Source organism: Malurus melanocephalus, unplaced genomic scaffold, assembly GCF_030028575.1.
Source record: "Malurus melanocephalus ecotype Western Australia unplaced genomic scaffold, MMel_1.1 scaffold_477, whole genome shotgun sequence".
NCBI lineage: Eukaryota > Metazoa > Chordata > Aves > Passeriformes > Maluridae > Malurus > Malurus melanocephalus.
The window spans coordinates 83,406-97,768 of record NW_026623709.1 but is presented as its reverse complement, the minus strand read 5'-3'; the positions used below and the strand labels follow the sequence as shown (position 1 = coordinate 97,768).

General features: G+C 42.4%; 1 protein-coding gene across 1 annotated transcript in view; it reads right to left on the bottom strand.

Moving 5' to 3' along the window:
* MKLN1 (muskelin 1) overlaps window positions 1–14,363 on the bottom strand; it is a 93,671-nt gene that overhangs the window by 31,425 nt on the left and 47,883 nt on the right. Inside the window, exon 9 of the mRNA XM_057380902.1 lies at window positions 12,350–12,462. Within this exon, the coding sequence (XP_057236885.1) occupies window positions 12,350–12,462 (113 nt within the window). The remainder of the gene's footprint in view (window positions 1–12,349; window positions 12,463–14,363) is intronic.

Below are 14,363 nucleotides of genomic sequence, written 5' to 3'. Positions count from 1 at the left end.
TGATCCATGAGTTAACATCCCAAGCTGAATGGATCTTACTAGATGTCTCTACACCCTTCTTCAGATTCAGGGCCTCTCACCAAGTCAGAGTTTTAACCAGTTGCTTCTGTGGTTACCTGAACTCATAACAAACTGCAAGGCCCCTCAGCCCTGGAAGTATTCAAGGTCAAGCTGGATAGGGTCCTCAACAGCCTGGCCTATTGGAAAGTGTCTTTGGTCATGGGAGGAGGGTAAAACTAGAGGAAGGCCTTTGAAGTCTCCCCCAGCTCAGACTGTTCTATGACTGTGATTAAATACTTTACATCTGGTTTCCTCAAAGTTGTTACAAACGCAATCCACATTTCTGCAGATGAAGCTTCACGGCCTGACCGACCAAAGCAGCAGAGGTGTTACTTCCCAGAGCACATCTTCCATAAAACAGACTCTAAAAGTCACCTCCAGCAACAGCACCCAAATGATCTGAACAAACACCGACTCTGGGGACTCCTTCCAATTCTCATCAAGAAGCTCCTGGCACACACACTGCAGAAATCACACGTGAAAGGGGCTTGTGACTGGGCTAAGTCCTTATTCAGATGGCAAGCAGCGTGTCAGGCTGCTTTGGCCAGCGCCTCAGCTGCTGCCAAGGCTGTGATGGCAAGAGGAAAGCATTAGCATATCACATTTCTAACCTACAGGACACCAAACAATACCAAAAATTACTAAACACGGGTGCTGTTGGGTTTGTGTGGGACTCARTAAGTTCCTGCAGAGAGCCAGGACTGACCTGAACAAAGTGGCTCTGTGCCACCCAGCCCCACCACAGAATCAGCACAGCACAAAAACAACTAAAACAGATTAAACAGCATGTGCAGGGCCCTKTTTGGAAGTGCTACAAAATACCAAGCTTTATGCCTAGCTCTAAGACTCTTCCTCAAACAGGTTGGTGTTGACGCAACATCTCCGGTCTCTACAACACAGATAAACGCCCCAGTGAGGGTGGGATGGTGGGGAAAGGAAGAGAGTCTGTATGGCCAGGAGCACTTAAGACAGGCTTTCAATCCTTTAAGCACCCAGGGCCAAATAGGATTTTTAGATTTCGTCAGTGCTACACGAAATTCAATTGTGCAACGCCAAGTGAATACACAGTATACTTTATGAAAAGCCTTCTCAACATGCTAAGCCACTTTATAAAATCTAATTAGAGCTTTCTTCATTTAACTTGCAAATGCTGAAAGCAATTATCCCACTTAAGGACTAACTTACAAAACGTTTTCAAAAAGCAACACAACAGCACCGAGAGACAACACCGCCTCCTTAGAATAATTGATTTGTTCCTATACAGGGGAGAAAGGATTGGGACTCAACTCCTTAGGGTAGGGTCTGCTCAAATCACTATTTATGCCAGAATCAGCATGCATCATCTTAGCAACAGCGTCCTGGCATGCTCCACTAAGGCACAAACATGATAGCTTTCATTTTTTGGTTTGTTTTTATATAAATGCCCTATGAACCTSCTTTAATGTGAACACGACCGCAGGAAGCCGGTTCCACTGCCCATCGCAAACAAAAACTGGGGGAGCTTGGCTTCTTCTGGTTATCATAACCTTTTACAAATAAAGGGGTTTCAGTTGCAAGAAAAATCTGTTTTATTCAGATCAATCCAGATGAAAAACCTCAGGAGCAAGCCTGGATCCTGTTCAAGAGTCAGGGAAATAAAAACAAAGAACAGCTGACTAATTCTCCGTTCTTGGTCCTGTAAAAGACTGAGTGGAATGTGAACACTGCCTCCAGTATGAAGTTCAAAAATAAGCGTCATGAGGTAAATGCTCTTGTCCTAAAGCAAACTAGGACGAGGACATAAAAAGACACAAACAACCTACTTTGTTTCCAGTCCTGAGAGCAGCCCGTCAGGCAACAAATAGTCCCTCCTGCCTACACACAACTGCACAGATTAATTGCTCTCATTTCCCAGTTTCAGAGTATAATTCATTTTTTCCTCCGCCCCCCCCCCCCATAAAAAAGGGAAAGTTCTCCACAAACTTGAAAATGAAAGGAAATGCATATTATTCCTGGCATTAATTCAAGTCCATGTGCTTTAAGATTAGAGCTTGTTAGTGCTTTATCAACGCCAGTCTACAGCTAATGCTCCCAAAATGTTTAAACTGAGCTGAAGCAATGATTTGCTCTGCTCTAGATGAGCACTAAATTCAGCAAGAGAAACAACTGCAGCTATACAAGAAAATAAAACACTTCCATCCCATATAAGTTACTCACAGAAGGCATTTTAAATTTCTCATAACCTAAAGGTGCCAGAAACATAYGAAAATATTTTAATCTATTGCTTTTTTTTTATGGTAGCATGGAGGATCTGTATGGCACATCAGCCCAAACACAAACCAGAAGGAGCTGGGAGCTGATGTACTGCTCCTTTCACCTATAAAATCACTGATGATGTGCCAAGAGCACCAAATCACCCGAGGCAGGAGGGTCCTGGACATTCAACCACACGACAGAAGCACTGTGACCGTGTTCACGGCCACAGCTGCCCAGCACGGGCACATGGCAAAGCTCAGAGCCCTCTAAGGGTTTCTTCAGTGTCAAAGTCCCTCCCTTAAACAGGACATCCCAATATTGTACTCTGTATGATGGCAGAAATCAGTGTCACCAGTGTCATTTGATGCCCAARACTTGAGAGATCCAGCACTGGATTAAAAATCTTTGGATGCCACACAGGGTAGATGCAGCAAAGGAYTGTTGAATTGTTTGTAGGAGCAGAAAATGGAAGTTTATTGATAAAAAACTTATTTTTTATGCTCAGTGTACATTCTATTCATTAAATTACTCTGCAAATAACCCCTGGAAGCGTTCAAGGCCAGGCTGGACTAGGCTTGGAGTAACCTGGGACACCTTCCACTATCCCAGGTTGTTCCAAGCCCTGGCCAGCCTGGCCTTGGGCACATCCAGRGATGGGGCAGCCACTGCTTCTCTAGAAAACTATTACATATAAATTAAATATGTTCTGCCAATAAATGTTTTTGAATCCTAATAAAMAGATCAGAACCTGTCTAAGAGTCATGATGCTGAAAACTCCTCAGGACCAGTACTGGAAATCCATGAATTTACACAATTTTTCACACAAGAGTGCTAAATGTCTTATGACAAATACTAGGTTCGGATATCAGAAAGTTATAATTAACTGTTAATAAGCCCAGGCACAGCCAAGATAGGGAAGGCACCCTCGGTCAGGCAGTTGACACAGAATTTGAGCTATGGTTAATCTGCTTACTGGTGCCCTCCTACAGCGATGCCACAGGATAGATTTACCAGCAAAGTCCTTTCTGGGCATCTGACTCAGACATGATGGAGCAGATTAAAGTCAGAGGCAGCTTTTAGCRCACAGTTTTGTGTGCACATCTCTTCAAGGTGGGAAAACAATAAAATTAAACAGATGTAACTCTTTTTTTTTCCCCTTTCCTAAAAGCACACTCACATTTGGGACAGTCCTAATTTCTCACTGTTGCTACTGCGTGGCCTTGAGCTGAGCCTGTCACAAAGAGACTTTCCCTGCTTAAATTAGAATTAAAAAAATAAATGGCCTGATGTTCTATTTTTGAAAGACGGTTCAATGAGCTTATAAGTCAAATGATCAGGCTCAGAGATCATAYGACACGATCCTTATGACAGCAGCAGGCTGGATTTGATGACCCTTGACAGCCCAACCCTTCCAGTCTGACATGAACTTGACTCCAAGTGTTTGCTCCATCCTTTGGGGATCAGCACAGGTTTATCACAGCACAGACTCAGTGCAGCACACGAACACTGCTATGAAAACAAACAGATAACTTTCTATTCCCATGAAATTATTATTTATTAGCCTCCCTGCCAGCCTGCTTGCAGAAATTACTACTTTGAGGAATGAAGGAATAAAGGAATGAATTAGTACACRATCTTCTGGCTTCTGTGCCCTGATCAAGGCACCTCTAAAGACCAACTGTGTGCTCACAGATGAACTTTCTAAAGCACCARCATTTTGCTTTGACAGCTGTGCTGCCTGAGTTTACCTACAGCGCARAAGCAGCTTTGGCAGCCAATGCCAGAGGAACTGCCAGCGCAGGAGCCACATTCCTGGGYCTTCTGAGCTCTCTGCTTTCACACCAAGGCATCATCAAGGCCTTTAAGCAATGCACAACACCATGGATCTCATGTTGCAGTAAACCAAGACATCTTACAAACCAGTGGAGAGTGGAAAGGGGAAAAAGCTTCCACATCTTCAATCATGTAAATAGTGGGAAATAACTTGTGGTCACTCAGTACTTAAAAGGACGTTATAAAAAAATGGAGTGGGGCTTTTTACACAGGCAGACAGTGATAGAACAGGGTGGAACAGTTTTAAAATAAAAAATTAGGCACTTAGATTAGCTGTTAGGATGAAAATGTCTACTCAGGAGGGTGGTGAAGCCCTGGCACAGGCTGCTCAGAGAAGCTGTGGCTATCCCTGGATCCCTGGAAGTGTCCAGGTCCAGGCTGGATGGGGCTTGGAGCAACCTGGGACAGTGGAGGGTGTCCCTGCCTGTGGCAAGGGTTGGAATGAGTTGATCTTTAAGGTCTCTTCCAACCCAAGCTGTTCTGAAATTCTTTCATTTATGTGAAAGAAGTTGCAGGAATGTGTATGAAGGTCTTGTGTAGGCTTCAGCTCACAGTCAAAAACAAAAAAGTCATCCAACCTTTGTGATTCAGCTTAGAAACACAAACAAGAGAAGTACTGAAGGAATATCCCAGTACAAGGTGACCTTGCAGCAAAAGGACATCGAGTCTGTGCTATTTCTAACAAAAGGCACAATTCACCTGCAAACAAGGCACTGCTCACACTGGTGAAATGTGGRAAAAAATGTAACTCCTCAAATTTTACCAAGTAAATTATCAGYTAGTTCCACATCCACTGCTCAGCTTTGCTTTCAGCAACACTGATGAAATGTAACAGATGACCCACGAGAGAACCAGAGCTTTCACCAGCTCCGAGATGGGCCCTCAGGACAACATCCCTCGTGTGCCGAATTTAACTAACCCCATTAACAATTGCAGGATGTTGAATGAGGTCATTTCTGCATGCATCACAAGTTCATGCTGTCCTCTCATTACCAGTAACAATGGCCAGCGAAGGTCCAGCCAAGAGAGATTTTTCCATAGACACAAACTACTCGGCTGAGCTACAGCCCCACTTGCAGACCAGAAGGGTGAAAAAATTTAACTGGTTGCTTATAAACTGTTTAGACACAAAGGCGAGGATGCAGCAAGCCTACATTTTGGAAGTTGATTTTTTTTATTTTTTGTAGTTAATTGTCTTTGAAATGTTGGTGATAGACAAACATGAAGTTCTAAGTCTAAATCCTTTGACAGCCACAGGCTCTCAGATGTTTCTGAGAAAGTGAAGACAGTTTARAACAGGTGACAAAAGAGTAGTTTGCACCCTACAGTGTTAGCAAGTTGTAAAAGTGGCTGTTTAATTTCCTGAAGTCAAGTATCAGTAATATCTCCATCACATGCATGCACTGGAAAAATCATGGATTAAGTCCTATCAAACATACTAAGCTCTTTCGGGTAGGTCTGAATTGAACACATCAACGCACCACCCATTCTGCCAATAAATTCTCTTGAGACACTCCAGAAAGCTCAGCTCCTAATTACTTCCAAAATCCAGTGGATGAAATGCCTTAGTGGCAAGGTCCACAAAAACTTACTGYGTTTTCAAGCATGTAATTATGCAGACAATTTAGCTACAGATTTGTCTAAGATACTACCTGAGATTGCTTCCCCTAAGTTACCACCTTGGGATAACTGATATTTCTTTAGGGATTTCTGTATTTGTACAGATTGAAAAATGTTAATGTAACAAAAGTCTCTCAGTGTAGCTGAAATAAGACATTACTCCTACTCCCAAGGCAAAGTTGACTGCTGTGAAACTGCATTCACTGGCAAAAGTGTAAGTCTTCCTCCTACCTTCTACCTCTACATATTCTCCCATTTCTTTAAAATCCTTTTTTTAAAATCCTTTCAGCGTGAAACGCTGGGGTCCTGCCATTCCAGCTGGCTCATCTCAMAGGCACATATTTCTGTGTCTTTAAAAGCCAAAAGGATATAAATCTGAATTCCTTGTACCAAGATCARCCTCTTCACTAAATCTCTACCTGAAAATCCTACAATGACATTGTCCCCCGAGATTCATGCACAGCCACCTAAGAATGACTGTACACTGCCCCATCCACAATTTAGAGAGAATTGCAAAATGCATTAGGATGATGCAGTAATGTCCTAATAAAGCCATGTARGTAAAATAAAGTTCCATTCCAGACCAGAGATCAGAGCATTAAACTCATCATAAGCTGCAGTTGAAGTGGTGATTTTTATCGGAAYATAAACGCCACAAATCAACTCTGCCTGATGCATTACTTTAAGAACTAAAAGTAGTTTTACTTTGCAACTGAAAGCTTTATGATGATTTGGAAATTCAGTATAACCTGAAGACTGGCAGGCACAAGCTCCAGGACTGCCAGGGTTGTGCAGCCTCCAGAACAACGGGCACAAGGCATTTATTTAATGCTCCTTTCTCCACGAGACTGACTTGAACAGCAGTGTGTGAAGGAAAGGGACCTCCACACATTCAAACATCTGCTGTGAGGAATAACTGAAGTTTGGCTGGTTTTCTGGCTTTTTTTTTTTTTGTGCTGGAAGCAAGAAATACAGGCACCTAGTGAGGGAACGGAATAACTTAAGACCCAGAGCTGTTTTCAAATAGGGATGATCTTTTCCTTAAAAAAATGTCAAAGTTAAAGAAAAGACAAACCAGGGTTAAGAGGACAGAACTCTTGAGGCGCACAAGGCAGCGTAAGCACAAAAGTTACCTTTAAAAGCTGAAAACCTTTTCCAAAAAGTTTATTTAAAAATAAATTATTTTTAAAAGCTGAGGTGCTACTCCCTCAACAGGGTCTTTTTGCTTTAGGCTGCCTAAGTGGAAATCACTGGGGATGTCAGTCAGGCATATGTGAAAGTCTCTCTCTAACATTCCGGTGAAAGAACACCGCCTTAGAACATTTTAAGCCATTATGCTACTGAACAGGGAGGAAAATAAACCATTAGCCTGTGATATTTGGGATCAGCCTAGGATACTTTTCATTTGGTTCACTCCAGCATCTGCCGTCTTTGTCCCTACTTTTGTAGGCATTTGCACTATTTAGGAAGTTGGCTCCGAGGTACGTCTGCAGTATCCAAGTTTCTTTCAGGGACAGCTGCCTTCTCCCTATGTGCTTTTGTGGCACCAGGCATCTCGTACAACTGAGCATCTGTACAACTGGAACTGCTCAGCAGTAGGACATGGCACACTCAGTGTATTAGATCTCAAGTCCGTAAACATCACAATATTTGAAACAAAAAGCCCCTCAAGTTACTTGAAGTGTCTTCCAAACCGTATCACCATCTGTGGGAAGAAGTCAATATTTGAGACTAGCTCAATTCCTACACTTCAAACAGCACAGGGTAAAAGCTTTACATTGATAAGCTCATGTACTGCTGCATCACACCCCAAAAAATCAGTCAGAGGTGTCAGAAACACTTACAAAAATGCTTCTGTGGTAATATGACATGGTAAGCTTTGGATAAATTCATCCACATCAACAAATGTAAAGAAATGTATGCAGAGACTGGAGAAAATGTAACTGGAAATACAACAGCAGCTGAAATTCCCCCTGGCTCTCACCATTAGATCTTTCTACACTTGTCAGCTTTTACTTTCAGCATCCTGGAAAAGCACTYGGTGTTCACAGCAAACTGTCACCTCACAATACACCCATTTTCTACATCATTTTGAACCTAGTGAACAGGAGACACTTGTTGACCTACACTTTCCTTCATTGTGAGGTAAGATTTATCCTCTCAAGCAGTTAAACCATGACAAGACCTTTACTWCTACCTTTGGCAAGAAAACACTTCAAAAATTTTTGAGAGAAACACAGTGTCATCTAAACCTAACCCATTTACACAATTTCCACATCCTTCACAGAACTGATTTGTGAGCAGGGCTTTCCTCTGAAGACACCAGAATGAGGATGAGTCAATGTATTTTCCAAGAAGCRCCACAGAAGGTACCAATCAGTGCAGTGACACTGTTTGAAGGGAGATCCCCCATCTCTCATCTTGTCTCTAGGAAATGCTAAAACAAGGTACARGAACACCAGTGACACACARAATATRCCAACTATCACACTACTTYAGTCTCATTTATCTGATYTCCAGAGGCATCAACATCCCTCAGCATTTTGATYCTATTTCAAAATCCCCATGACTATCAATTTACACGAAATGAAGTCTTTCCTACATTTAAAACTGTCCTCCTGCACTGAGTTTCACTAAATTACCCTTCAAAAGAGAAAGCTGATGCTTGGAAACTAGAAATATTAGACACCAAAACACACACTAAGTTTCTCTCTTAACTGACATTGGCCTAGAATAAAAATGTCCAAGGAATGACAAGGTTTGGTTTTTTAAAACTATTTATTCCCTAATCCTGAAGAGCTCTGTTGACCTACAGCCACTAATAAAAGCTGAAGACAACAGCATTTCTCAGAACATTCCACTTGATTCAGGCTAAAAACTCTTAAAAGGCTCTTAAATGAAATATATTTTGGCTGTGCCTTGTGCCAGCTGATTCACAGGGYTGTCACACTCCAGAGACAGAAGCTGTGGGTAAGCTGAGAGGTCCTGAGCTGCTCCATAGAGTATCTCCCTGGAAGGATACAGGCTTGAAGGACAGGATTTGACATGCAGAGCTAGAGTCCTGCTGGATTCATACTCTGAAGGGATGGTGGGGTCTGTCTGTCTGTCAGCAGTGGTGCTGTGTTCACCAGCAGGGCCTCCAGACCCTCTTTTTCAGGCTKTAAGAAATCAGCTGCTCTGGCAGTGCCCGGAGCATTTTGTCCGGACATACAAGACAGACRTGGAGGGGCTGGAGCAYGTCCAGAGAAGGGAATGGAGCTGGGAAAGGGWCTGGARCACCARGAGCAGCTGAGGGAACTGGGGAGGCTCAATCTGGAGAAAAGGAGGCTCCCTCCAGAAGGGGGGACCTTCTGGCTCTGCAGAACTCCCTGACAGGAGAGGGCAGAGCCAAGGCAGGGTTGGGATCTGCCTCCAGGGAGCAGRGACAGGAGCAGAGTAAATGSCCTCAAGTTACACCAGGRGARGTTTATGYGGGATATTTGGAAAAATTTCTTCACTGAAAGGGCTGTCCATGCCTGGAATGGCTGCCCAGGGCAGGGTTACAGCTCCCACCCTGGAAGGATTTAAAAGATGTGACACTTGGGGATATGGGTCCGTGCTGGCTCGGCAGTGCTGGGGGAACGGCTTGGGGGGACTTTTTCAACCTAAACTATTCAATAACTCTGTGAACAAGGGCTATGGAAATCAGCTKTGGTGGTCTAATTGTTAAAAAAGACTAATGCAACTTCAGGTGACACCTCACTGGAAAACTCTGAAAAACAGCAGCAAAAGAGCTCCCTAAAAAGGTCTCACATCCTTTTCCTAATTCACTGCAACAGAAGCTCCCAGTACCTTCATCCCAAAAGCATTACTGTGCATYATCCCTACAATAGCACTGGACAGGATGCAACTTTCACCATATTTCACTCTTGGCCAAGTTTAATTATTGAGTGGCTAATTTAACCACTGTCACTGATTAATTAGAATAAAAAAAGCCAGAAGCAGAACCAGCACAATACAACAAAACAACAAGATTTAAGCTCTACTGGAACCTACTCTTAATATTTTTTAAAATTCCATGTCAACAGACATTTCCTTTTTGCAAATTGTTTGTGAACAGTTGATGTCCCTATTAGAGAAACATCTGGAGTCTTTGTTTTTGAATTTACTTCTCAACATTTGAGACTGACCTTTTAATTTCTAAATCAGGTTTCATCCAGATCTCTTTAGGAAAAAAAAACCCACAACCCACTCCTGGTTTCCAAGCACAGCAGCTGCCAGTTCACTGCTCCTCTGAAAAGTCAYCAAAACCCTGGACTGTGCCTCAGGAGGCCCCCTGAACACTGCCGAATGCATCACAGAATCATGGAATGGTTTGGGTTGGAAAGGATCCTAAAGATTATCCAGTGCCGCCCCCTGCAATGGGCAAGGACACCTTCCACTGTCCCAGGGTGCTCCAAGCCCTGACCAACCTGGCCTTGGACATTTTCAGGGATCCAGAGACAGCCACAGCTTCTCTGGACAACCTGTGCCAGGGTCTCCCCACCCTCACAGTCAAGACTTTGTTCCTTTTATCCCATCTAACCCTGCCCTCTTGCAGTATATGAAGCTGTTCCCCCTTGTCATGTCCCTATATCCCTTGTCCAAAGTTGCTCTCCTGGACCCCTTTTAGGTCCTGGAAGAGACTCAAAGGTCTCCCTGGAACCTCCTCTTTTCCAGGTGAGCACCCCCAGCTTCCCCAGCCTGGCTCCAGGGCAGAAGTGCTTCAGTCCACCTCATCAGGACCTGTCGAGCTTTTCATCCACCAAGACCCCAAGTCTTCCTCCTCCTCAGGGCTGCTCTTGGATCCACTCCCTGCTTGGCCTCTATCTGTTTGTGGAATTGCTCCCATCCATGTGCAGAACCTCACACTTGGCCTTGCTGAACTCCACAAGGCTCACAGTGGCCCCACCTCTCAACTTTGTCACAGAAAGTCCCTTCCAGAATTCCTTTCCTAAAGCCACCCACATTTCTCCACACTTTTCTGTTTATCTCTTCTTCATATATTCAACTAGTCTMCACTTCTTAAAAATTCCTCTATCTTCCTTCTCCCCCCTCAACCCTTCCCATCTTTCATTTAAATTTCCTGAACCTCCATTACACTCTCTCAACTTTTTTCTCTCCAAAACTCCTTTATAATCATTTAATCACATCAACTCACAACTCTTCTACTGTGTWTCCTGCACAGCCCTCTTTTTGTGCATCTCTCCTTCCTCCCATTCCATTTTTACCCTGCTGGAGTCAGGCTTGAGGAAYCTAAAGAGAAAATATCCCAGCCAGGCCTCCTAAGCTTTATAAAAACTGAAGTGGATGTAGTGTGACCCCTGCAAGAAAGCAAACGAATCCGTTCAACACCAGACTGACCCACGCTGGTTTGTGCAGGAAGAAAACACAGCAGTCCCTTTTTGACTAAACAGTACATAAATATAACGATTTTACCTCTCCACAGCTCTGTTATGACAGAAACCAGAGTATCACATTCAGTTTTGTTATTGTCCATTTTATAAAGGATGTTACAATAAGTACATGACACAGAGATTTGAAGGCTACAGGAAATGCCTGTGAGATTTTAGTCTATTCTATTTTTCAGCTCAGGCTGTTTGTCCTACTTGATTACAACCGCTAAAAACCTTTGCCATGAAAARAATGAGAATATTAAAGTGCWATTTAACCTRGTAAGGAAGCTCACAAAATTAGCCAGGACAAGAAACTGGGAAAATAGAAATTATAAACAAGACMTTTTCATACTGTTTTCAAACAGCTGAGATAATCAACTCCTGAATTTATCAAAAAGTGGTGGGATCTCAAAACTGTTCATACCTTCTAGAAGAACTATGAATTTTCCTCTGACAAAACACACAGAACTTGAAGATTTCACAGTGTAGAGTGAAATTAATTACACAAGGCAAATGTATTGGGTTTTTTTTGTTTCCTCCTATAACTCAAGCTACATTCATTTCAGGTTTCATACATCAAATTCCGAGCAAAACAGGCCAAGGAAAATGGTTCAGATGAATTCCACGAAAGCTCTCGGGGTTGTGTAGCCTTTGGCAGAAACTCCCATCCTCTAGATTGCCATCTGGTAGTTGTCCATTTCTACTCATTTTTGACCAAAGCTAAAAAAATAAACAATTTTTTTCTGAAGCTCAACCACCAGGACTGGGTCTGAAATGTGCATTAGCAAGTTCTTGGAACCTTCCAGTGGGAGGTGTCCCTGCCCATGGCAGCAGGGCTGGAACGGGATGATCTTTAAGGTCCTTTCCAACCCAAAACATTCTGTGATTCTGTGATAAGTCTGGCTGTTCAGACACATGAAATTATTTAACTCGTGTTCTACTCACTAAGCTGATTTCTGGCTGATCGTTTCTGCTTTTGAGAAATAAACCTTTCSCCTCCAGGAATCTTAACACTTCAAAGCCACCTCCACCTCCCATCTTCCCCCACGTAAGCATTTCAAAAGTCTTCAGAACTTGAAGGTCTGAACTCTGTGGCTCTCACCTCATGCTGCACTTCAACATAAGCACTTTAGAAGGGGCATTTTTGTGGGCAACAATTTAAAAATATGAATGTTTGCAGAACTTACCTCTTTTTCAGTATCCCTGGATATACAGGTCCACTGGTTTTCCTTCACACTGTATGCCCAGAAGTCAGCCAGATCCTGAGTTCCATCCCAGCCACCAAACAAATAAACAGTTTCTATTAAACAGAAAATAGAAGGTAATTTTATTTTAAAAAGAGTATGTGTTTAAACAGGTTAATACCTACAAAACATCTGTGACAAACCCAAACTATCAGAAGAKAATTTTAAACTCTTTTTTTACTTAAAACACCAGTCCTCTTTGAATGGAACGAGTCATCAAGACAAAAATGTGGTTTGGTTTAGTAATGGAAGATTTTAGGATTGATAGACAGCCAATTCTCAAAGAGTCATTTTCTATTTCTACATTTACATAAGAGGCAATCAAACCCACAGCCTTCTGATTAAAATTCCAGACAGACAAATGAACAATATTTAACATTTTGGATCCTGTGCATGCAGTCTGTCAATGACATCTCAGCCTGTGCCCTGCTTGGTGGAAGATTTATACATCAACAAGATTTCTGAGATAGCAGCAGCAAAGTTTTTTTGTTTAGTTCATCCTTCAGACAGGAAAAAACCTACTTCAATTACAAAATCCTCTTCAAGGCAAATACCTTGCATAAAGTAACTTACCTGATGCCACAAAAGCCAGTGATTAGGAGAGATACAAATTTAAGTCAGTGTTTCAGGGCTGTCACCTCAAACCCACAACTGCTCTGTGTACAGCAAGTTCTAAGGCTTCCCAGACTCACTGATAAAACCAGATGAARCCTTTGAAGAGGGGAAGCATTTAAGAAAGGAGTTTCTGTTCTGCCACAGAGAGATAACCAAACTGCTCCCATTATAGAAACAGCACTATCTGGTCTCAAATGCTAAAAATACTTCATTATTAGACTGCATTAAAACACAACACAAAGCCAAGTCCAAGAAGAACAAGCTCCTCAAGACTTGCAGAGCTTTGAAAAACTCCTTTAAAATCCACAAACCACTTCTATTATGGAGGTAATGGCCAATTTTTAATCCAACACYAATTAAAGAACGGAGTTTGAGCGTGACTATAAAATGGGACTAGTCCCTGACCCTCACCTACCATCAGGATAGTGGTCATCACCATGGAAAGGTTACCCTGGTTCATTAACTTTAATTACCCTTCCTCCTGGACTCAGGGCTCCCAGTGTTCCCTGCAAAGAGCAGGTCCCTTTGTGCACATAAATTCTCACAGCTCACAAAACCCACATTACCACAACAGCTTCATTGATAGCCGGGAAAAATAAAAGATTTGGCACCAGCTAAAAATCCTACTGGGGCCTTGCCAAAATGTCAGGCCTGCCTGGAAAGGCTTTGTTGGCTCACATGAAATTTAATAGCAAACCTGAAYGACTCCGATGAAAACTCCAATTTTGGAAGTTACCTAACCCAGGCTGACAGAATTAAATGTGAGCACTCAAAGAGGAGCATGAACACCCAGCTGCTGCTGAGCATCCCTGGAGCAACACCTGGAACACAAGTGGACATGGACTCTGCCAGAACCACTTTTCATCATGAAGTAAAACTGTAGCTCACGAGAAAGAAAGGCTCCATCACCATCTAGACCCAATGACTACCATTTTTTAGTTTCATGCCTTATTACAGAACTATAAGCATATTTGGGGGCAAGTTTCTGTGTTTTAAAAGGAGTATTTTGTAATGCATAAATGCATCTGTTGCTGGTAATGTCAAGTAAGCAATTTTTATAGTTCTCCTAAAATTTGTAATTGTTTTCCCATGGTATAAAGAAAAAAAATAGTTGTTTGGTGGTTTGGGGGATTGTTCTCGTTTGGTTGGGATTGAGTTTGATTGTTTTTGCTTGGTTGGGTTTGAGTTTTTGGGGGATTTTAAAGTTGTTTTTTTTTTTTAAGTCAAGCTTCAATCTATTACCCAACCAGTATCGCTGCTTGTATTCTTGCTGTTAATTCAAATTTTATGGGAGAGTTATTTTTGCACCCCGCATGCAGAGATCCAACCARGACAGTTATCA